The sequence below is a fragment of the Falco naumanni genome, chromosome 10 (genome assembly GCF_017639655.2).
Source record: "Falco naumanni isolate bFalNau1 chromosome 10, bFalNau1.pat, whole genome shotgun sequence".
Taxonomy (NCBI): domain Eukaryota; kingdom Metazoa; phylum Chordata; class Aves; order Falconiformes; family Falconidae; genus Falco; species Falco naumanni.
The window spans coordinates 13,850,496-13,875,708 of record NC_054063.1 but is presented as its reverse complement, the minus strand read 5'-3'; the positions used below and the strand labels follow the sequence as shown (position 1 = coordinate 13,875,708).

Genomic DNA, 25,213 nt, shown 5'->3' with positions numbered 1-25,213 from the left:
CCCAGGGACCTGCTCCTGGCCAGGGCTAGCCCAGCAGGGACAGGGATGGGCATTTATGCTGTTTTAAAATGCCGGTGTAAGTGCGTTGTAGGCTCCTGATCTGGGCTGCTTTCTGGTCCAGTGCTTTTTCTCTCTCTCATTTCCCAAGAAGAGAGGTATGTTATAATTAATTGTTATAAATAACCTGCTAGATTCTTCAGATAAATGCTAACACACTTCCATCACTTTGTTTTTTTTGTGGTTTTTTTGTTTTTTTTTTTTTTTTGCATTGGTACAATAAATAGGTCTTTGGGAGTATTCTCAGATTCTGAAAGCGCATCCCTTCTATACGTGCTTGAACCATACAACCCTATAATTTTCCTTCCCTATCACTTGCCTACCTATGTTACCATATCCCCATCTAGCCTCTGCCTTGCCAAGCAGTGACAGTGCCTACAGAACAGATAAAGAGAAGATAACTCAGCCACAGCCCAGGTGCCTCCTGCTTGACGGTACCACTGGGCTGCCACTGCGGGAGCAGTGCCTGGGGGCACGGGGAGGGCTCGTGGCCACGGCTCCATCCCACCACAGCAGTGGTGCTGTGTCCTGGACCAAAGGCTCTGAGCACCTGTGTCTGAGATGCTACGCTGCCTTTGCCTAGGAGTCAAAGGTGGGGTTGGACAAGACGTGACAAGAGGTTGACAAAACTTGCAGCGATGCCAAGCGTTCAGGCTGAGCATCTGGAGCACACCAGGCACCTGCCTTGTTTCTTCTCCTCCACCGACCCTTCCATAGGGCTCCTTCCCTCATGTCGCACAACACACCTCCTCTTCCAGGGGCTCTCTGTGTCCTCCCCATCCCTTCCACATGGTTGCTCACATCAGGGGGTCTGCACCCTCCAAACCACCTACTAGCACAGTCCCCCATCCCTCTTATCTCCATTTCTCTGGCTGTGGGAACAGTGTGTGGCTCGTCACCACCTCCAGGTCTGCAGTGAGGGTGAGCAGGAGGCTATTGCTATGCCAGGGGGCATTAATGTTGACCTGCAGTTAGCTCCAGGAGCTTCATGGGGACAGCTGACCCTCTGTGCAGGGTCTCGGGGCTTACCCCAGCCTGCAGGCCACACTGGAAACCCACAGGGAGAGACAGAAAAAGACAAACTGATCCAAACAAGGTTCAGTTCCCCAGTCTGTCCTGGGGGAGCACGCTCTGAAGCCTGCCTGCCACTCAGTTTCTGAGAGGGAGCTGGCATCACACACACCATCCTCACTGTGTTTACAGCCCTGGCAGAGGTGAGCTGGGAAGTTCTGCTGCTGAGGGGCCCCCCAGGCAGCTGTCACACACTAGCAGCAGCTGGTGAAATGGCCTCTGGTGGTCAAGGAGGCGAGTCAGTACATTGCCTTGGTCCTGCCCTATTGCTCTTGGACTGGCCGTTCTGCCAGGGGATGGTATGGACCCAAAAGCAAACAGTTTTGAAAGGTCCATCATCTTTGACTTTCCTCCTGGCCTGAAATGTACGCCTCACATTAGTCTGAGTTCCCCCCCGGCTCTGTGTGGAAAATCCCTATGGATAAATGAATACGAAATTCTGGCCATTTCAAAATAACTTTCTAGCTTTGCCTTAAAACTGGCTTAGCCTCCTTGTCAGATATTTTGGGTTCCTTAAAATTTGTGAGCCAGCAAAATTGTCTTTAGGGAATGCTGCAGGAAATCTTTGATGGGAAAGTCAATGATAAAAATAACTATTCGGTGCCAAAGGCGGTAGACTGGGGATTAAAAACCCCTCTGAAGTCAGAGACGTTCAGGTCTCTGACAGAGCTCAGAAGAGACGCAAGAAAAGCGGTGGGTATCGTGGGCTATGCCCATGGTTGGGCAGCTGATGACTGAGTCTAGGTGAAGGATTTGGGAAGAGGAAAACAACAGGTGGTGGGCGGGAAAAGGCCGAGAATCAGATCTGCCTGGGGAATAGGTGGTGGATAGAGTGACCGACTGCTGATGTAGGAATGAATACCACAGAGAAAGAGAAGAATCAGGTGAATTTATGATTAAACTCTTACCTCTTGCACCACCAAGGCCTTTGTGAAAGACTTAATGGCAACAAAAAAAACCTAAGAAAAAACCCTAGACTTAAGTACTTGCTCCCTCAGAAGAGGGTGAGAGCAAAGCCTGTGACAAATATTCGTCATGTCACTGAGAAAGGTGTTCAAATACCATGATGAATGATGAGTGTGGTATAAGGACTTAGAGTACCTCAGTCAATAAACCAAATTTGGGACACAAAAAGGGATTCATACGGGAAATACTGTGAGATTCACTCCTGTGTGGATGACTGTTTCAATAACCACTAGATACATTATTCTTTTTCTTTTTTTTTTTTCTCTGATGCAATAGATTTTCAGCAATAGAATAAGGGGTATCACACTTCAGGCTACAGCGAGCGACATGTACAGAAGTGAAAGACATCCGAGATGTATCATCATCCACTGGAAAATTCCAAACCCAGAACTTAGCCTCGCATAAAAACCGCTAGGGCTTTTTGTTTTCCTGGCCAATGCTATTTTATCAGATACCTGTTTACAAAATTCAGCCAAATACCCTCTCAGATGGTTTGATAAACTTTTGGCAGATGTGAATGAACATGTATTTGACAGAGCCAGCTCACCACCTAAGCAGCTCCAGTCTCTTGACCCCTGCTCATGACTCTCACTGCAGCCCATTCTCATTAGAGTTGGTCAGGTTTCAAAAGGTATTTGCTGTCAGAAATCAGCTGCCTTTTTTTTTCCTCTTTTTTCCCCCTCCTTTTCTTTTGATAACCACCTGTTTCCCTGAATCCATTATCTTTTCATTATATATTTTGTTTTGAATCTGAATATTTTATCAAAAAGTCATTGTCAGACTTTTGAAGATAGCTTCAGCGGGAAATACTGAAAGCCTATTTAAAACGCTCTGTAAAACAATATAGAACTGAGTTTGTGTTGAAAATATTGGGGAAAAAAAGATAATTTTGAAATGTTAAATATTTTCACAACTCTGTCTGCCTCGTCAGCATGCAGCCTCTTCTGGTTCTCCAGGGAAAAACCTTAATGGGAGCTAAATGGTAGACACACAACAACCAGTGGGCCACCATACAACCTTCTTCCACCGCTATTGTTTTAAGGAGTTAGATATGTAAAAGAATAAAGAAACCTGAATGCAGGATCAGGGCTAAAGTCAATGCTATGACATTTCTATAGCTGTACAGGTTTAGTGTCTCTAACATCACAATAACATACTGCAAGAGTGAGGAGGTTAAGCTATGCTGCTATGTCTTAGGTGCGAGCAGACCCAACCTAGACAGCTTCCATCATTCTTTTACCACTCACAAGTGCTTCTTAAAAAAATTCTACTTATAAAGAGGCTTGAAAGTAATTTTAAAGTTAATTTTAATTTATGGTATTTTTCAGTGCTCAGAGAGGAGTTTGATAACATCTCTGTATTGTTGATGAACAAACTGAGGTAAAAGAATAGGAAAGATTGCCCGTACAACACACGAGCCATATAGAAACTAGACTTTACACCCTGTAGGTTACTAATGGAAGCAGCTGAGGACCCAGCCTCACTGGTCTTCCCTCCTGTCTGTCTTAAAACAGGCTGTATGACCACGCATACAAAGCAAAGCCCCCAGACACTGCCCACATTCTTCGGCTCCTGCCAGACAGATGAGAGAAGGGTTAATCCAAAGCCTTCCCACTGCCAGGGTCCCTTCCTCCTCAACATGCCTCAACTCTTTTTTTTCAAACTGCTTCAGCTTGTATTTTACCATTTGTTATAATAATGGAGTCTAGTGAGATGCTTGTGGCCCCATAAACTTCAGACATAATTTTAACTATGTCAGCTTTAAAAAGTCAGTATCTGCCTCATCAAAGGGCAATCTTGTCCAATGTGGGTGTCTGTACCAATTGTGTTTTGAACTACAGCAATAATCCAACCAAACCATGCGAAGAGCTTTTCTACACCCACATTTCTTAATTATCATCATGAGACTGAGGTAGCCGAGACCAGATCTATAATGTTTTCTGGATGTCAAAATGCCCACACACCTTCTGTAATCCTTGTGCTACCAGCCCCCTTTCATATTGCATTTTAGCTGGTCCATCTAATTATCTATTACCACAACTGTTTACTGCGTTATTGCAGAGTCCCGCAAAGGCTCATCAGGAGGAAAGGGCTCTGTTTAAGAAAAAGGAAACAACTGTCTGATGAGACCGCCCTAGCTGCACAACCCTATAAACATTTTAGTGGATGATAACCCCCTCTTCGCCCCTTTCAGAAATGAACCTTTTTTTTATTATTATTATTTCTTACAGTCCAGTGAGACCTAGGGCTTTAAAAGTCTCTGCATACATCGCATCCATAAACAATGTATTTTCTTGGGAGGTTTGGGGTCTTCTGTTGGAGAGTTTGGAGAATAAATAAGTTCATTATTTTCACATGTGCTACAGTCAATAAAGATGTGAAATAGGAAAGTAGCGAAAATGTTATGACTTAATGAACACTTTGCGTAATCATTCTTGCCAAATGTCAAAATAAATTGGAGGCCAGAGTGTACGGTTTACGCTTGTTAAATTGGGGGTTTGTGTGCTATTTTGGGGAAGGAAAAAACAAAACAAAAAAAGACCAGACCACGAAAAGGCAGGGGGAAGAGAAAGTGTACACTTGGCCACTCACAGCAAGACCATTAGAGTCCCACCGCTGATATTCCCCACGGGAGACCATACAACAGCCTGGGACTGCGGTGAAGCCACTTACCGACAGTGAAGCTGGCTCTACGGCCAGTGTCCCAGCCCAGAGGCTCTGCACTGGCCAAGGAGGAGCAGGAACCAAACCCCAGCAGCCCAGTTTACACCCTGGGCTGGACCTGGCTAATCCCTGCCTCCCTGGGAAGCAGCTTGATGCTGTCACATCCATTTGTGCCTTCAAAAGACAGTTTTCATCAGGAGACTGAGTTTATGCTCTGCCAGGAAGTTCAAATGACAACGGGAATAAGGCGACTGGAGCCAGATTTCGCTTTTGCTAGAGGCTGAAACGTGAAATGTCTGTCCGCTTTACAGCCATCCCATCGGATCCAGTTTTGGCATAGAGCTACTAAGAAATGCAGCTTTTGCCTCTGTTATGCAAAGACTTCTGCTCGTCCAAGCCACGAGTACCTTGAAAGCTCTGAGTTTGGAAACATCTACACGGCTAAGGACCCGACTGTTTGAACACCGAAGCGTGTCACAGCAATTTTCCCTTTGAGATTGCCTCAGGAAAAGACCAATTAGGATTACGTGATAAGTAAAATTGCTCCCATACTTATGTGATTAGGAAAATAGGTCTCTCAAACTGCCTGTTCAAAAGGAGATAAAAGCAATATTGTCCTTTTGTGGTTAGATTTTAACTTATTTATGTTTTTCCCCATTGAGTACATGTTCTAGCAGCACTGAGAGGCCACAGGCACGTGCTTCTTACTCCACCTCTACTTCTAGTAATGGGAGTGCCACGAAGGTGCCTGCATTTCTTGCCGCCTGCGTGAAATGCGTGGATACATTTATGTGGCTTTCATTTATTTTGTTTCATGACACAGGGAGGGGGGAAAAATCCTTTTCATACACCTACATCTATCACATAGCAACTAAGAATAGAAGCAATATTGAGACAGATGGAAATGTTAACGGTGACAGCTCACAAGCACGAATCACACATTTGTGAAATAATGAAATGGGTGGGCAGTTGTTATATGAACTCCATGTCAGTTGGTATGTTTTCCTGGCTATAAGTTTGCAAGATTATGTCTCAGATATATTTTCAGTTAATGGGAGAAGTCAGTGCCCTGCCCTGCTGCACACCTTGCCGGCATGTGGGTGTAGGGATTCATTGAGGCTGGCGAGTGGTTTGCACGCAAAACTGCTCATCACGCACCCTGGGCGCTGCAGGACATCCCCTGACATGTCCCTGCCGCGGCATTTCAGTATTCCTAATGATGTGGTGGGAGAGACACAGAAAGGAGGTGTAAAAACGTTTGGAAACCCAAACACAAGGGAAACATGGGATGCTCACGCTTGCTTCAAAGTCTTCCTTGCAGGGATGCAAGTATTACCCTTTTTTTAACGTATCATCTGCCTGTGTTCTGTGGTCCCTATTACTAGCTGAGCTTGCCAACCACGAACCAGAATGAGGATTACAAAATCAGTCCTGTGTTTCTCAGGTCATTTTCTTTTTAGTTCTTCATGCCCCAAAAGCCACCGTCTCCATTTTAAGGACCACTTTGACAAGCCTGGTTTTGCTAACCCCAGTTTCCCAGCCCCATTCTCAAGTTAGTTCCAAGGGGAGGGAGCTGTGGATGTATCCATGTGCATTTCACCTTGTGCTACCCGTCTCTTTCCCCAGTGTAGGGAACCTACTAATTTTCAACAACTTTGAGAGGTACTGTTTCTTACGGATGCTGTTTACAGCACTTGACATGACTATTTTTTGCTAGAGGAATGAACTAGATCTCCCAAAATCTTATGGATGCTCTCTTTGTTTGTGTATCTGATTAAAAATAATTCCAGCAGCTACATCTTCGAGTGCTCAGTGGTGATTTACTACAGTGATTCATGTAAGACTTACAGCGCTGAGGAAAATCTGTCCCTTGGGATTCATCCACCTTTCCAGAATTTCTCATGGCAAGGCAATCATATGCCACTGTATTTAGGAAGCAACGTGTAGTTACTAAATGGCAGCCAGTCTGCATTTTCTCTGGGCATTTCTGAGAGCTCAACAACATCAGTGCGACAAAGAAACGAAATAAAGGACTTGATGTACAAAGGCAAATGTGCACATCCAGCCACCTCAGATTAAGGAAATGTTAGGCATAATCCTCCAGCATACATGCCTGTGAATGGTAGCCACTAAAATAAATAGTGAGAACTATCAGACCATTTGAAATAGGAAATTATTGAATGATGCTGAAAATCAAGCGGCTATCCAAATGGAGAGGTGCCGCGAATGACGAACTCGCAGAGGGACCATGCCTACGTCAAATAGCACATTAAATAAAATCTCACACTGGACACAGCCACCTGACAGCCACCAAAGCACTGAAGACAACACTCGTGGTATCAGGTGAAAGAAAAGGAAAACAATAAAAAAGAAGCAAGAAAGACTGCCACGTCAAAACTTTGCAAGTGGAAGAGATATTTGAAGGAGGTCGGACATTTTACAGTATCATAACCATAAGAGATGAAAGGTGGTGACAAACCACCACCAAAGCGGTGACAGCTCTTGGAGAAATAGTGGATACTAAAAATCAATAAAGCGACTTGCAGATTAAGGTATGAGTCACCGTGAGCAAATGTGACCAAATACGGCCCAATGTCATTTGTTAGCAGTCGTCCGTCCCATGCGCCTCTGCAGAGAACGATTAGAATTCAACGCAAACACGGCAACAGGGGCAGGAAGGGAAATATTGGAACCAAGAGGTTTTTACAACTTAGTAAGGAAGTAACAGGTGTAAAAATAAAATATAAGTAGATACGCAGCGTTATCCATGGAATGGAAAATTCACGTGAATAGAAGCTCGTCAGCAAACTCCTATGTAATAGGACCATTTATTTGGGGAAGCGGATGGGGTTTAGTAGGGCTCATCACCACTAGATCACAGGAGATGTATTCAAATATTAGCGCTACCACCTGACTTTTTCCAAAGTGAAAAAAGGCCAGAGGACGTTTCATTATGAATTTAATGAAACCGATCCTGCAAACTAGGTGCGTCTGAGTTTCATCCAGGCTGCCGGTGAGTGATGCTCCTGAGACCCATGTCTTCTCCGGCTAGTTTCACCCGAGAGATGCCTCTCATCGCACTCTGACAGGCATCCCCAGCAGACGCAACTTCTCCAAGTGGAAATGGAAAAATACACTGAGGGATCCCGGCAGGGCCTTTCCCCGGGCTCCCACCGAGCGACGCGGCGCGGCCGGGCCCGGGGGCGGAGGGGGGGCGGGGGGGGGGGGGGGGGGGGGGGGGGGCGGTGCCGAGCCCAGGCCGCCGTTAGCGCATCTGCAGGAGAGAAAGGCGGATGTTTCTCTTCAATGGGGAAAAAAAAAATAAAAAAAATAACCCCCGCCCCCAGCAGATACTAACGCAGAAGAGACGCCAGGTGACCGACTTTAGGGGAGCTCCGCGCCGGCGCCCCCCCGGTGCCGTCCTGCAGCACCTCCATTTTGGCTGTGCGCGCCGGTGCCGCCGCCCGGCCCGGCCCCGGTGCTGCCCGCGGCACCGTCCGAGGGCTGCTGCCGACGTGCCTCTGCCGGGGGGTGGCACACGACACGGGGGGGGGGGCGGGAGAGGGGCGGCATCCCCGGCCCCCCCTCCCCGCGCCCCCAGCTCCGCAGGACGGTGCCTCCCGGGGGGAGGCGGTCGCCGTGGCAACCGCGGCGGGGGCGGGCGGGGTAGCGGTGGCGGGGCGGGGGGGGGACATCGGCGAGGGGAGCCTGGCCCCCGGGCCGGCCCGGCCGGGGCGCGCAGAGCCCTGCGCGGCGGGGATGCCGCCCCCTCCCCCGCGGCGGGCGGCCCCGGCGGTGCCAGCCCCCTCCTGCCGGGGGGTTTCCCTCCTCGGCGCCGCTACGTGCGAGCCGGAGCGGGAGCCCGGCGGGAGGCGGGGGCGGCGGGGCCGCGGGATCCTCCCTCCTCCCTCCCTCCCTCCCTCCCCGGCGGGGCCCGGCGCCGCAGCGGGGCCGGCCGCGGGGCTCTGCCGCAGGGAGCGCCCGCCGCCCCCGCGCCCTGCCGGGGCTGGGGGCGCCGGAGCCACCCGGCCGCCCCTCGGCTCCCCCGGGGCGGGGAGGGGGTGGCTCCCGGCGGCCGGGATCCCCCCGGGCGGGGAGGCGCACGCTGGCTGGAGCGGGGCGGCGGAGCCAGCGCGGCTCCGTGCGGACCCTCCTCCGCGGGAGCGCACCCCTCCGCGGCAGCGCGGGTGTGCCGCTGGGGCGGATCAATGCACAGACTCCGTGCAGAGCCGGAGACCCCCCGAGCTTCTCTACCTGCGAGCACTGCTGCTACCGCCGCTGCTCCACCAAACTGCTGACTTTCCAGAGCTTATTTTTAGCCCGGAGACTAAATATTATTAGCTACATTTCTACGTAGGAAGAATCGGAAGGGCGGGGGGGGGGGGAAGGCACCAGAGAGAGGGAGATGAGCCTAAAGCTTATCCGAATGATCTCCAGGTGGGGGGGCTGCGTTTGGATTTCAGGCTTGTCAAACACCTTCCCCCCCCCCCCCCCCCCCCCCCTTTTAATTATAGCAAAGTAGATGCGGATATTGGATCATCAGCAATGCATGCACGGCTCCCCCTTTCAGTCGTAGGTTGCGTACACAGAGGGGCCATCAGTGATCCCTCAAGCTGGGGACCCGCTAATCTCCATGTAGGTAAAGATCAGCTGCGTCTCTTTATCTATGTAAGATCAGTTGTGCACAGTGCCAGCTAGAGCTCAGCTGCATTTCTTAGCTATGCAAAAATCAACTTGCATTCTTAGCTAGGAAGAAAAAAAAAAACCACAACACAAACCCTCACACCACCATCGCATCTGCTTATCTAGGTAAAGATCAGTTGCATCTCTGCCCAAAGCATGCACACGCACATAGAGAGACGAGATTCCCAGATTAAATCAGGCACAACTTAACTCAACTCGTAGTGCAATCTCATCAAGCTTCTCCTACCTTTTCTAGCCTCCACACACCGAGCAAGCCAGCAAGGTAACAAAACTAGGCAAAGAGCAGGCACCCATCCCCGCGCCACGGAGAGAGAGAGAGAGAGAGAGAGAGAGAGAGACAGGAGCCAGAGGGGGGCCCGGGGGGGTCACCCCTCCGCTTACCTTAGGCACAGCTAACACCACGAGCAGTGGCTAGATCGCGGAGATAAACACTGGCATTTCCCAAAGTTGACACCGTCAAATCAACCCCCGGAGCTTGCAAGACTCTGGGTGTTGGTTTTTTTTTTTTTTTTCCTTTTTTTTTTTTTCCCCCTCTCCTTTTCCTATTCCAGTCCGCACCGCTAGGAATTCAACTTCGCCCAGCTCCGGCGGGGCGAGAGGGCGGCGGGCGGGGAGGGGAGGGGAAGGACCGGGGGGTGGCGGGGGGCGGGGGGGAGCCGGCACCAAGTGCCAGCGGCTCCCCGACCCGCAGGGGCGCGGAGCGGGCCGCGGTGCGGTGCGGGGCCGGGGCCTCCACCGCCCCCCCGCGGGCCGCCCCCGCCGCGGGCCGCCCCCCCCCGCTCCGCTCCGCGCCCGCCGCCGCCTCTGTCCAGGGTGCTGCCGCCGCCGCCGCCGCCGCGCCCCGCTGCGCGCCCCGCTGCGCGCCCGGGCCGCTCCTCGCCCCCGTCCCCCACGCGCCGTCACGTGCCGCGGTCGCGCCGCTCCGCACCCCCCCGCCGCTGCCGGGGCAATGCCCGGCCCTCGCTCCGCGGCGGGGCGCGGAGGTGCCCCCCCCCTCCCCCCGAGCGTCAGCCGCCTCCCGTGCCCGCTGGGAGCGAGGGCAGGAGGGAGCCGGGAGGAGCGAGCGCCCGGCCGCAGCCAAGTCGCCGGCAGCTCCAAGTTTCTCCGACGCGGTGTTTCCATCGCAGCCTTAAATCAAAGAGCGTTGCAATTAAAGTTACACCGGCTAAAGCACAATTCCTCCGGCCTCCGCGGGTTACGCGCTTTGGTATATTAAGTACTGGAAAGCCAAGCCCGTGATATTAGATACTGTCGTTAAGCAACATCTCAAGCTTTCTTTCTGTTTTTTGTTGTTGTTTTGTTTTTTCTCTCCAGTTATAAAAATAGGCTTTTTTATTGATACTTACCATTGTTACTTTGCTGTCCTGGAGACAGAAGTGTCTTAAAATCCAGTCTCTCCAACAGATGCTGGAAGGTAATGTGTCTTGTTTGAAGTCATCATGTGAGAACTTCTGCTTTGCTCAGTGGATCGCCCACCACTTGGTGTGACTTATGAATCTAATAACCCTTTGCAATATCCGCAAGCTTAAACTCTCCACCACCTTGGTGCCTACAGAAGACAGAAAGCAACTGGCAGGGAGTTTTAAAAACCTATAGATTTACGCAAACGCCTTAGCTCAGAGTCACGTTTCCCTTTGAGTTCTTACGTGATCTTAATGAATGAGAGGGGTTACCAACTGACACGGTATAAAAAACGTGATCGCAGCCGCCTCCCAGGAAACCGGAGCGGGACAGAAAGTTCCCGAGGAAAGTCCTCGCCGGCCGGGCGCGCTGTGCAGTGAGCCCTGACCGCCGGCCGCGCTGCTTCCAGCGCCCGGCTCGCACCTGGGGCCGTGCAAGACGAGCTGGCTCTGGAGATTTGCATTGGTGACAGGTAAGTAAACATTTGGCTTTTTTTTTTTTTTTTTTTTTTTTTTTTATGTCACGTTCGCTCTCGCTCACACGGGAAGTGCTCCACGGACTTGTTGCATACTAGCTCTTGCCACAAGAGGAACCTCGCAGAGCTGCCAAGACGAGCTCCCTTCGGAAGCCCCTGCCTTTTCCCAGCCCTAACTTCCCAGCACACTTTTTCTCCCCCTCCTGGCTGTGCCCGCGCCAGGAGGCTCAGCCCCGGGGGCGCGCAGCCCCGCGCCGAGCCCCGCCGCCGGGCGGGGGGAGGAGGAGGCGATGGCGGCGGCAGGGGAGGGAAGGGCAAGGGAAAGGGGAGCGCATCCCGGGGACCTGCCCCCCCCTCCGGCCCGCCCCCCGGCTCTGCCGCTCGGCCCCCGCGGGGGGCGCAGCCCCCCCTCCCCAGGAGAGGGGGTCGAGCCCCGGGGCTGCTCCGGCCAAGTCTCCGCAAAGCCCCCGTCCCCCATTTTATCTCGGTCTCTCCCGGCTCTGCAAGCCCCAGCGCGGAGCGGGTGCGGGGGGCGAAGGGGCGCGAGTTGCGTTGCCTTTGGAGGCGAACTGCGGCCAAGTGAACCAGGACTCTCCAAAGTTTGTGGCCGCTGCCTCTCGTACAGCAGAAAGCAAGACCAAGACCCAGCAGCTCCTTGCCCGCTCCCGTTCTCTCCCGGTTGACTGTTGAAATCACATTTACGGGTCGTTTCTCTTCAGTGTCCGTCTCCCGCCGCCCGCCCCACGCCCCCCCCCAGCCCCAGGTACCTCTGCCTGGGAGCCAAAGCAAGCAGCCTCTTCCATGACAACCGTTTATGTTGATCCATGCAATAACCAGCAGATGCTGCCCTAGGACTGGTACAGCTGGTGCTCTCCTGCCTCGGCTGTCCTGGGGGCAAGGTGTTAGAAGAAAAGTCAAGTGGTCTCCAGCAAAGCTGCCCCGAGGAGAGCTGCTGAATCCCTTCGCCGGCACTACATCCTTGCTGTATGGCATGCAGCGGGCAGAGCCGCTCCGAAGGGCTGTTGCTGATGTAAGGCTGCACCGAACAGATCACCCTATCAGTTGTCACCCGAGCCCCATCCCTTAGTACTGATCTTCAGTCAGGAAGCTGAAGTTTTCTTCCAACAGTTGGAAGTGTTAGGAGTTGTGAATACCATTCTTTAAATTACATTAAAGGGGGAAAAAAAAAAGCGCACAAACGTTTCAACAAGTGGGCTTTCAGTGAGTTCTGCTTTCTCCCAGTGTTCTAAGCAAACAGCTCCTGCCTCTCTCTCAGGGGAGTAAAATAACTATGCTAATATCTACTTTGGGTAGTAAGTCACATGTTTTATATTTTGGCTACATAAATACATGTCTAAGTCTTAGAAGTTTCTGACTCCATGGAGTCCTCAGTGGTTTTGGATAAAGAGAACTTTATAAAGATGCAATATCAATTAAAAAAACCCCAATTCTACATGCTTATTTCATAGCTTAAGAAACATAGGCTTTCATTGAGAAAGTAATTCCAGCTGCATCACTTGCAAGAAAGTATCTTATCTACAGCACTGTTCCTCACCTACTTCTCATCTCATTAACTTCTAGATATTTCCATTTTCTGATGAACGTCTTAGTTGTTAGAGATGCCCAGAAGAAACCTCTGCCAGGTTACAGTATTATATTGATGTAGTAACGTTAAACTTACAAAAAAACTTCCATGAAAGCTTACCAGGAGAACCACAGTAGACACTGGACATGTCTCATCCAGCTGCGTTTTCCAGAGCAAATTGGTGGCATTTGCCAGTAATGCTAAGGCAGGGTCATGCTGACAGAACCACTAGCAAAGATACTCCTTTAAAGAGCTAACTAGAAGAGCTCCTAGTCCAGAGTTCTGCTTTAGATAACACAAAACGACTCCACCACCTTCACTGGAGATAGGTGACAACTGGTAACCCATCTCATGCTCGTTAGTCCACATTAAGCACCTGTTTGCTGAGGAGATAGTTTGCTTTACATTGCTTCAGTCACATCAATCTGAAGTAATTCATGAAAAAACACAGGCGCAGGAATCAAGAGAATGGTACCAAAATGTACGGAAGAACAACAGGTCACTGGTAGGGTAGTGTGGGACGCTATAGACCACGGGAATTATCTGGCAGAAGAGGACGAGGTAGTATAAAGCAACCACAGTCCTTTCCTCATTGTGCCATTCACTGGCAACAGAACAGCCCAACTTGGTCTGAGGGACCAGAGCTGGAGATAGGACATCAGTCAATGCACAAAAATGATGGAGGGGAGTCACCGACAGACAGCTGAGAGAGATTCCTGCAAGAAAGGCCTTAGAAAGGGGATGGAATAGAATTAAACCCAGATGTTTGTTGAGTTTCCAGCCATTTCCTTTCCCTACATCTTGTTTCTGACTGTGGTTTTGATATCTAGAAGGGCTGATGATCCCTGTGCCATGGGAACCCAGCTACGAAAAATCACTCAGTGTGGGTAGGTGCAGAGGACTATTTTTTCCCTTATAACCGTAGAGGAGCACAATTGATTCCAAGTTACTCATTTGACAAGTCATACACTTCAGTAAAAGTCGGGACTAGTGGGCAGAGTTTGGTCCACCGTTTAAAACTAATAATTGGGTGATCCGTTTACAGGGTGTTGAAACAGGATAGCTGTTAGCTTTTGCCAGAACGGCATGGCACAGCATTTGCTATATTCAGGTAGTTCATACATATAAGGCAATGTACATCTCTTGTTCCAAGTCTGTTTATCTTGGATTTACATTGTTACCAGATGAAGTATACAGCTGTAGGACTTGACTTCAGTGGGACTACTCATATGTAAATAGTGACATAACTGTTTAGCAGATGAGGCCTCATTAAGCGGGAATCAGTCATACATTTTTCCCCTCTCTTAGACAAAAGAATGTGAAAAATACTGCAGGAGCATTGCTAGAAAGTCACCCTGCCTTGAACCAACCTGCCAAACAGCCCAAAATCCCAAGCGAGCTGCAAACGTTCCTTCCCTGCCTTAAAACATCTTTGGAAAACAATGAGCTATTACTGGTTGGCTTTTTCACATACTTGAAAGGCTACCAAAATTCATGGAGGACTGCTAAGCCCACGTTAAAAGACGCCTTATATCCATTATACACAGGCTGCTCCTTCACAGATCACTTAAAACCCACCTCAAACACCAGTGTTAGCAATCCGAGCAGAATCAGACGATAACAGTAGCTGTCAACTTCATGGAGATGCTTCTGAAATAAGAGCTATATTACATCACCGCTGGTGTGAAACAGGGCTGCCAACTTATCTCCATGCCAGCAATCTAATGGCGTGTTTGAAAGAAAGGTCCCCCGGGGTCATTGTGTGCTAGTTCGGCTGGTAACCTCCTGCTTCTTCAACAGGCAGATTTGGCACCTGCCCTGCTACTGTCCGGAGGGTAAATACCATCCTCCTAGTATGTATTTAGGGTAACCTCCCATCAAGTGTTGATTTTCTGTGCCTGGTCTCCTCCTCCTGGAGATTATCCCGCTCTGGTATCTCCATCTTTTCCCCGATCTTCATGCTGCAAGCATTAGCAGTCTTTCACTCTGCCTCCTCCCTCCCTGGAAGAGTTTTCCTTTCTTTCCGAGCCTACTCATCTTCAAACTGCTCCCAACTGCGTATATTCCACGCTGGTAACATGCAGATGAACATCGTAGTCATGATCCCACTCAGATACTAAACAAGCCTCCCACCAATGCCTAGTCCTCCTTTAAAGTGCTAGAACATTTCAGCTTGCTTTCAGTCTCCCGAAAGCACCAGGAAATCCTCTGGAGTAGGCAGGCAGCAGCAAGCGTGCTCGCTGTGTTGTACCTCAGAGAACGGCTTGGCATGGGCTCGCCTCCAAGCGCAATTCTGGAGGGAAGAGAGGTGAGACCCCTGAGGTGGGGTGGTGTGTCCATAGCCAGTGCAGAGCCTCGGCTCCTGCCGACCTCACCTCAGTGCCCCAGGAGAGGGGCTTCAGCATCAACGGGAGGCATTTTGCATGTTGCTGTCTTTTAAAAATCACAAGCGGTGCCAAGCTCACGGTCACGCTTGGTAAAACCAGGAGAGAGACCCAAGGGCAGCTCGAGCTCGGTACGCCCAAGGAAACCCAGACCTGATACAAGTCATGATAAACTCTGGGTTTCCATCATCAGAGGTGCTTGGAGCAAGCACCTTGAGACGGGTGCCTTGGCCAGTGTTCCTGCACTGTAGAGGCAACAGAACAGGCTGGAGTGGGAGGAAATGTGGCAGAGGTAAGAGCGGGTCTGCCAACGTTGTGTCAGCCACTGATTTGCTCATACTGGGGAAATCCTTTGCTCTACACTTTTGGCTGGCTCTAGGTCCCCCCACATCGCTTCCACAGCACGCTGGGGCTGTAGCGAAGGTTTAAGAACAGGTCTAAGAGCTTTGCATTAAGTATTTAGTTGCCATCAACTATTTAAAAAAAAGTTTTGCTTAAACTGTTTTTGTTATTTATGGAAAAGGTGCGTTTCAGGAAAACTTCCAGCATTATTGTTTTTCTCAAACTACTGCTGATGCAAATGTGGCTCAGACTACATCTTATCTGCTTGTGTGGCACTCATTTAGGTTACCTGCGAAAGACAGGAGATGAGATAAATGTAATGGAAACTATTGGCCCATGTAAGTTCTCCTGGATGACCTGAGCAAAATGAGCCACAGGGTATCTCTTACTAGAAGAAAACCAGAGATAGGGAGAGAAATCAGAACCTGGAGAAAAAAAGAAACATGACAGCTGTAATCTGTTACTATTGCAACCTGATTATGGCCTTTGTTGCTGTGGCCGGGGACCCTTTCTTTTGGCTTTAAAGACTATGTCTTGCTTCATGTAACCCCAGGGAAAGTATTTTTGGACACATCAACCTTTAAAACCGACTCTTTCTTCAATTTCCTTTAAAAAGAGCAAACATACAACACGACTGTGAACAAAATAAGCTATGCCACCACCTCACCACATTTTTAAATGCTGTTCTGTACAGTCCTGAGTTAGTAAAGAACTCCAGCACTTCCAGTACAGAAATAGCCTTACAAAACTAAAGGGGATTAGCCTTAATTGTACTTATGAGTGAAAAGTAAACACATACTTCAGTTCCTTTCTAAGTTTATGTTTATAAGGGAACTATCTCCCAAACCATATTAATCTACTTCTCGACAGTCAAATACCCTATCAGCTTCCATGGGAGTTCTCAGCAACAGCTGCGGATTTGAACCTCATTGAGCATGATGGAAACGTGTTATTGTTAAGAACAAAATATCTGTTGAGAAATTATACACTGAGTTAGCAGAGAGCAAGAGGAACTGGGTGCATATCGTGTAAAGATTATTAAGGGATGCTGGCGAGCTCTGATTAAGAGCGACCCTTGACTTTGTCTCGGCATGTATATGATGAACTCTTTCAAATATAATTGTGTTCTCTTTAAGTCCTATGTGTAAAAAAGGAAGAAGATGAGATAACAACAGAAGAAGAGGGGAGCAGGGAAATAGTCATGTAGGAGAGAAACACTAAAGGAAAGGAAAAAGACAGAGAAACTCTTGTGAAGCTACCACTGAACCGAGGGTATTTAGTAAAACAGTAACCTCCATCCTGGGTCTTGCATAGAGTTAACTGAAAAACCAGTCCCCGCACCAGCTATGTTTGCAACTGTCCAGTATATTTTTATCCTGTCATTTTCTGATTAAAATGACAAACAAATTCTCCCCTGATACAGTATTCACAACAGCCAGGAAACAGCGCTAATGCTGACCTAAATAAATAAAGCTTCTCCTGCGTAAGAATTCCTGCAAGGATCCTTTAACAGAAGGTACTTTGAAAACATTTACTGCAAAATGCATATGAAACCCTGGGGGACAAACAACCTGCTAGACACTATGGTCTCACTATCCCAATTTGGCAAGCAAGGCTGAGACCTTTATAAATATGCTGCTGAAGAAAACAGTGGTACTCAGAGTAAGACTTCTGATGCCAAATCAGAAGGTCCTGGATCCTACTGGTAGACCTTTCAGTTAGAGCACAGATGAATTTCCATAGGAAAAAATACTGTTTTGTGGAGCTGTATGCCTGACTTGGAGCTAAAGGGTGTTGGCACACATACGGCTTTGAGTACCTGCTTGTCTTGTGATGATTTGCTTGATGTTTTCTGCCCCAGGTGGTGCTATTACTCCCCCTTAACTTTTTGATAGGGTCATTCATTGCCCTTAAGGAGAGCAGTTACATGCTTAACAAAACAGATCTCTTTAGATGCACTGTTTATCGAGGTAAATTAGATCTGTTGTTCTTAATCAATCAGATGAGGCAGCGCTGAGATCCCTTTCCAAAAATCAAGCTTCCAAAGACCGAGGCAGGTCTAGAGGAAAAATTTGTGGAGGCTTATTTGGGATTTTGTTGTCAATGCATCAAACTCAGCAGTGTTAGAGGTTGCTTGTAAAAATATTGTTGCTACTCCTACTTTCTATTTCCATCATAGATTTAAAGCTGGTTTTGTTCCATTTGCAGCCCACATACTGCTGCAGCATCCTTCCTTTTGCTCTACCTGATAACCCGTCAAAAAGGTGGGCCGTTAGCAAAGCCTCTGCTGAGTGGCAATTAGCAAGTCTTCTGTTCCAGCAGAGATGACAAAACCGGCTTTTGTTTTTTCCTGGACTTGGAGACAGAATGGCAAAGAAGGGCCATTATTTTCATTTAGCGTCCCCTGTAACTGCCCGCTTACCTTCGAGATGTTCTGCATGGGCTCTATGAGTCAGTGCCTTCCTTACATGCAATGTACATACAAAGCCTTTAGGTGCGCAGATGTCATTGTGAATTGATCCACTTCAGCCACTTAAGTCTTTTCTGCCTTTCATCACCTCTACTGGAGTTGAACTAAATATAAGCTACGGATTTTCCCTTCCACTTTCTTTCCTGATACACTCTCCTATTCTAATTGCTCTTCATAGGAGCCAAAGAAACCTTTGTTTGTGACCTAAGGAACTTCATTGTATAAGTATATCTAGAAGTGTTTCTAACATTGAACAGCACACAAACTGCATGATTACTTTTAGTGTCTCTTATTGAACAGAAAATATTTTAATAACTTGAAAGATTCTTCAGTGAACAGTGCTGGATCTGGGCAATTTATAGCGTATTTAAATATTTTTACATTGGTACCCAAGACTGAATTCCAATATTTCTCTTTTGTATCTCTGAGCATTTTAATATGCTTCTGGGAACACTTACCTTTTATGATGAAAACAATATTTTCTAGCATAAAGTGGTGATTTCAGCTTAAGTGCAACCATATGTATTTTAGGGCAAGGGCTCTTGGTTCTAAATAACTGTTTAATGTTAAGGATCTTTCACAATGGAAATGTCACAAACTACCATATACCAGCTTTCTTGGAGAAACAAAGGTAAAATGCAGAACAGCACAGCTTCTATATTTTGAATAAATACTTTGAAGCACAACTGTAAATTGAGATTATTTTCAATGAAAATTGTGTAACTACCGAGAAATGGGAAAACCACCAAACAAATCTGCTTGATTTAATGAACTGTGTCCTATTTTAGCTTACCAGTCTGATTACTGGTGGGTAATAACACTGCTAAACCTAATTTCACAAAATAATGCAAATGACTTATCTGTGGACCTGTACAGCATATACCCCTCATCAGTAGAAACATCACATTCAATTATTTTGTTTCAGGAAAAGATCTCAAACCTTTCCGAAACCTGCATCAATCTTTACAGCTTGGAGGGACATTTTTGTATCCATTTTACAAAAAGAAACACTGAAGCAGACAGCATTTAAACTGCCATTAAATGACTCTGATATTGCAGCTTGGTCCCTAAGCAGTTTGCCCACAGTAATAATGCCGGTCAAGATTTGGCAGTCCCAACACTTTTTTCTAAGAAGTATATAATGACTCTTCCATGCCCGCTGGGTATATTACTTTGACACTGGGAAAAGATCCATGTAAAAATATTTGTATCATTATATCAAGGATATGCACTCATTCATATTGCCTAACGGCAAAATGCTGGCAAGGAGTAATTATTAATTTGGGGGTAAAATGACTTTAGTTGTTCAACTTGTACGTAAATCACAAGCAAAAGAAGAGACTTGGGCAAACAGCAAGAGAGCAGCAATCAGATTTTCCAGCTCTTAAGCCTTCTCAGACTCACTCTGCCTACCCTAAAGGTTAACATCCACCTGTGGGTGACAACTTGTGCACTTACCCATGGCCTGCACCCCAGGGTAGCGAATCTGGAAGAAGTTCTATGGAACAGATGTGAAATCATAGAGTAGAAACATAGAATCATTTAGGTTGGAAAAGACCCTGAAGATCATTGAGTCCTACTGTTAATGTAACACTGCCAAGCCCACCACTAACCTATGTCCCCAAGTGTCACATCCACACGTCTTCTCAACACCTCCAGGGATGGTGACTCAGCCCCGTCCCTGGGCAGCCTGTGCCAGTGCCGACAGCCCGTGCAGTGAAGACATTTTTCCTAAAATCCCATCTAAACCTCCCCGGCGCAACCCGGGGCTGTTTTTTCTTACTCTGTCGCCTGTTACCTGGGAGAGGAGGCCAACACCCACCTCGCTACGGCCCCTGCCAGGCAGCTGTAGGGAGGGATCAGGCCCCCCCCCGAGCCCCCTCCTCTCCGGGCTGAACCCCCCCGCTTCCCCCGCCGCCCCCCCAGCCTTGTGCCCCATCCCCGGCCGGGGTCCCCTGCAGCTGGCTGAGGGCGCTGCCCCCCTGGCCCAGGCCGTGGGCAGAGCCATGGCACAGGGCTGGCCCCAGCACGGAGCCCTGGGAACACCCCGTGTGCCCGGCGCCCCCGGGAGGTGGCTCCATCCACCCCCGCGCTTTGGGCTCGGCCGCCCGGGCAGCTTTGACCCCAGCGCAGAGCTCGCCCGCCCGGCCGGCAGCAGCCGCTGGCACAGGGGGTGCTGGGGGAGACGGGCCAAAGGCTCCGCTGGGCTCCGGGTGGGCAGCACGCGCGGCCTCCCCTCACCCGCTCAGCGGGTCGCCTTGCTGTAGAAGATTGGGTCAGTTCAGTGCTTATGGAAGCACTGGCCGTGAAGGCATGGCATGGCACTGCGTGTGACCCTAGAGCGGCCACGCTCCCTGCCTGGTGACCACACTCCCTTTGTGGCCGGGCACCCCTGAGCCCTGCCGTGTCTCAGAGCCACGGGAGCTGGTAGCCAGGCGAGCAGGTGGTTGGCCCCCGAGCCCGCGCTGCCGGGGTGTGCCGTGCCGGGGCGACTGGAAGCGCGCAGGCCCGGGCGGGCGCCGGCAGCGCACCCACCATGCCGGGGGCCTTCTGCACCACAGCAGCTGTCCCGTGCCGTGCTGTGCTGCCAGCCTCCCCTCTTTAATCAGGCTTTTAATCAATCAGCACTTGGGACAAAACACAGGCCTGAAGAGCAGAATATGTATGCCAATGTTTTCCGATCTTTTACGGGTGACTCATTTTTTGTGCAGCCTGTTTTCCACGAGGAGGAGAAGGCAACCCAGATACTACCCAGGGGAGGGAGGTGTGAAGATTCAGATAACTACAATACAGATAATTCCAAATTATTTGTCAGGAAAACTCAAGATGACTATCGCTGTCAACAATTTCGGTCTCTGAGGTCCGCGTCATTACATGAGACTGAAATGAAACTTGGCCTAAGGTTTCCCTGCCTTTCAGTGGGTTGGTTTGTTGGCTTAGAGGTGCAGTGGCTGCAAAGGCGCTGTCTCTCGTAATCTCACATTTATCTTTTTCTTGGGTTTCTCACAAATCTTTCGACATTCCTTGCTGGGAGTAATCCCCACTAAATCTAAAGTACGTGGCAGTGCTCCAAAGCAAAAAATCTGGGAGTAAAATCTAGAAGGAAAACCATAGGCTGGAAAAGAAGCGATTAATCGCAAGTAGGTAGGTAAGAAGAAAGTCATAGAATACCAGTACTTCTCAATTATTTAAACTTAATCAGCAGCATATAAATCATGGTGTCTTAACATGACACCTTCCTGTGCCACTAAGCCTCTATCAAAAAATATATTGTAGGTGTTGGCCTAAAGAGTGTTCTCAGAGAGTAGAGCAACACCAGCAAACACAATAGGAAGATGAAGCAATTAAAACAATTTATATAGTTAATTAATAACATAAAGCTACCTAAAAAGCTTTGGATGAGATTTGAAGAGTGCAGGCTGGATTCTCAGCTGCTTAAATTGATAGAGTTCCATGGCTTTGCGGGGCTGAGCCACTTTGCACCAGAGCAGGATCTGTCTTACGTGCCTTGGGCCTCTTAGAGAAACAGTAAGAAAGAAAGCTAAACAGAAACTGTTCCAATCACTTTAACGATTGCTCGTCTATATTGGTAACTAAATGAAGCCAATTAAAGAACTCCCCCCCTCCCCCCCCAGTTCTTTATTGTGATAAAGGCTTTTCATTGTGCAAACTCATTAGTAAAGCTTACTGTCTGTCACTTACATTTACTAATATAAATAGCCAAAAAGCACTGATAAATAACCTGCTGGCTCTGAAAATCAGCAGTACAGAAAGGTCGATGCTCGCAGTCATGTGAGGTAAATAAGAACAATGTGCTATCCTCTGTCGCTAACATTCCCCATCTTTATGTGTCCTGGTTTATACATTTGATGTCTTAAGTTACTTTTCCCATTGCAGCAATGTAGGCACCATCCAAAGCAAGAAGCACCTGAATTAATTGTGTCCTGATGTCAGGGTGCATGCTAAGCCCTGGGAGGGGTGCTGTTCTTTAAGAGGGAAGGGAGGAAACTGGCTCTTCCTGGGCCAGCCAGAGGAGCCAGTGGGAGCACGTCGACTCTCTCTAGCAGCTTCTGCAGAGGAAACAGGGTAGGGTTGGAGCATATGGAGCTGGGAGGGATTACATGCAGGTGGCACCCACTCTGCAGGTTTCTGGCTGGAGAAGGAGTTGCCAATAGATGAGAAGGTGTTTTTTGGGGTTCAGCAGCAGAAAGAGCAGCAACGAGGCCCAGGAGAGACGATAGTGAGAAGGCCCTGGTGGGAAGTCTCATGCCAGTCCAGTCCAGCAGTACCTGTGGAGATGCTGGTGCCACAAGGGCACGAGAGCTTAGGTATCTCAGGTGCATCTGGACCACAGGCAAAAGGAGGCATCACCAGGTGTTCCCTCCAGTGCAGCCCAAAATTCTTAGGAAGAGATTAAAATCGGAGCCTCTCACTTGGATCTCAGCCCTTGCAACCTGCTTTTCCTCCCAGAGCAGTCAAGGCTGGGGTTTAGACAAAGCTTTCCAAGTTTACCTTATGAAGACGTGGCTGGTGGTCGTGTGCCATGTCCTGGCAAGTCCTACAGCCCGCTTGTGGGAGGGGAGGCAGGCAGGGCACGGCCACCCTTTGCCACTGCACATCCCCATCAGTGCCAGGGATGCCAGGCAGAGGAGAGGATGGGTTGACGTCTGCAGAGATGGCAGATCTCTGGCAAGTGAAAAGGCGTTTATTGATCTGAGGACTGTGGCTACGTAAAGCAGGAGTGTCATGTCCCAGTGTGAAAGGTTGGGCATCGTATTGGCCTACGGCTTCACAGCCTTTCTGTACACATATGCATATGAGTGACACGTATTTACATGAACCTGTAAGAATTTACATGTGCACAAAGACTGACTATAAACCAGAATGGAAATACAGCAGTTTAGAGAATAAAGAACTAAAGATTAGAGAAGTACTGAAAACAATGGTGCAAGAAATGATCTTCACCAACTCCTGATGCCCTGTAAGTTGGAATGAGCTATCTGAGGCCTTTTTTCTGGAGGTATACTGGAGAAGAGGTTCAGCAGGGGTGCTGCTATGGTCTCTGGGAAGATTATTTGTACAAGATAGGGTGAAAAAAATCAGGACTTCATGTCTCTGCCATGCTCTGCTATGGATGCGACCCTTTCACGTGCATAGCTCACGGTTTACAGAAGTAAGTGAGACTGTAAGAGCAGGATCTGAAATGTGTGGGCAGTATTTTTCCTCAGTCTTACCAAAAGGAAGGCAACATCAAAATACTGAAGTTGATAGAAATAATTTGAATACGTAGTCATTATTTCCCACACATAATTTATGGCTAGATTAGCAAAAGCATTTTAAGTACTCTCATGGACAATGCACGGTTCAATGGCCAAGTAGCAAGAAGTTACAATGCCTGTCCCAATAAGCTTAGAGCAGTGCAGGGTGTAAAAGCCCTTGTGGCTGTGCAAGTCTCAGACTCCCTCACCTTCATCTCCTACACACGCATGGTCTATGGAGGACACAGGTATCAGTGAGATAGGCGGGAGCATGCAACATGGGCTTGGATACCCCAGGAAAACTCTAAACCCACCCAAATGCACAGCTCCCCACGCCCTCCCCAACAAGCCACCCACCACCCGATCCTACCTCTGAGAAGACACAAAGAGCCACATGAGCTCCTTACCTCCTGGAGGTGTTGAGAGGATGCAGTCCTCCGTCTGCAGGGCACGCGGGTCCTGCCGCCGCAGGGGTTTGCCGGGCAGAGGCACCGGAGCAAACACTCGTGCGAGTGAACAGACCCGCAAATTTGTACAGATGTAAGGTAGTGGTTGTGTAAGAGCGCTGGCGATTTACATTTGCTATCTGCAGATAGGGATGAAACGCAGGTTGCTTGCAGTACGCTTGCACGCTCGTACACGCACACCCTGGAGGGAGAGTAAAGCGGAGCCCTTGGATCTCAGTCAAGGCGGTGATTCAGAGGCAGAGCAGCACGCGCGGGATGGGTAGCTGCTAGCCAGCTACTTGTTGGGTGGGCTTGGGCTAATTAAGCTGTCTGATGGGAGAAAGGAATCAAGGATTCAGGAGTGAGTAGAGAACAAAAGTGCAAGTCAAAATTCGGTCTCCGTTAGCTTGATGTGTAATTTCATGACAGTTTACAGACCTGTGCAGGAGAACAAAGTGGAAAGCATCTATTTTTATGTTGCAGAGGGATGCTGAGCTGAAGACAAGGCTTAGTCCACAAAACACAGTTTGGCTTCTTTTTAGTCTTAATCCACCTCCTGTTACACACTCTGCTCAAAACAGCACACATCTTCATAACATCACTTGCATGCGGGGTAGCCTTGTTTTGTTACAGGACTGAGTTCAGGGAGGAAATTGGTTTCTGATGCTCTGAATGGCCTTGTAAATGAATGATGAATGAAGACGCAGGCAAACCAGGAGATACAGGGAAGAAATTGATAAATAGACGAGAATGCTGTGGAAAAAAACCAAGGGGATCTAAATTACTTACACAAAATCCAGTAGTAATTTGCGTGCTTGGTATTAGATATTAATGGCATCTCTCTCCCTGCTGCACTGAAACATGTTTTATATGCACAAATAAAGGAAACTGCCAACCACCCCAGTGTTTGCGTTAGTTTTAGAGAACCCCCACATTTAATTTCCAAGCTTAAAAGGAAATAAGAAACCTGGAGCTCTGGAGATCATTGCTGTTTCCTTCCAGAGCAATTCTGCATGTTTGACATCTTATCTATTGTTTATGTCAGGCAAACAGTGCCTGGACAACACACAGAGTGGGCTGCAGTGGTAACACGGCGAGTGAATACCTATGAGTCTTGGTGATTCATCGCTCCAAGGAGCTCTTGCTTTAATCACGGAGGACTGGCAGCTGAGGAAGATTATGAGGATTTATGACTTTGGGGCAGAGTGACAGCTGTCCCAGGTATTCCAACCCAAATCTACAAATCAATGATTTTATTAGAAAGTGACAGCATTAGTGGTGAAGGGTTGAGCAACCAACCAACCCCCCAGAACAAAACTGTCACGTGAGAGAACAACCCTGCTTCACCCACAGAAAAATCAATCTGAAATGAAAGCTTTTCGATGGCTGA

The 25,213-nt window shown here is 48.7% G+C and overlaps 1 protein-coding gene across 2 annotated transcripts in view; it reads right to left on the bottom strand.

The window, feature by feature from the left end:
* Nucleotides 1–11,123, bottom strand: part of BDNF (brain derived neurotrophic factor) — a 41,925-nt gene extending 30,802 nt beyond the window's left edge. The window contains exon 1 of one of the 2 annotated variants that reach the window (XM_040609533.1): nt 10,809–11,123. In XM_040609533.1, coding sequence (XP_040465467.1) covers nt 10,809–10,811 — 3 coding nt within the window. In that variant the 5' untranslated portion in view covers nt 10,812–11,123. Of the gene's footprint in view, nt 1–9,843; nt 10,010–10,808 lie in introns of those variants that run through there. The other variant, XM_040609535.1, reaches the window with a different exon arrangement.
* Nucleotides 11,124–25,213: the final 14,090 nt, after the last annotated feature.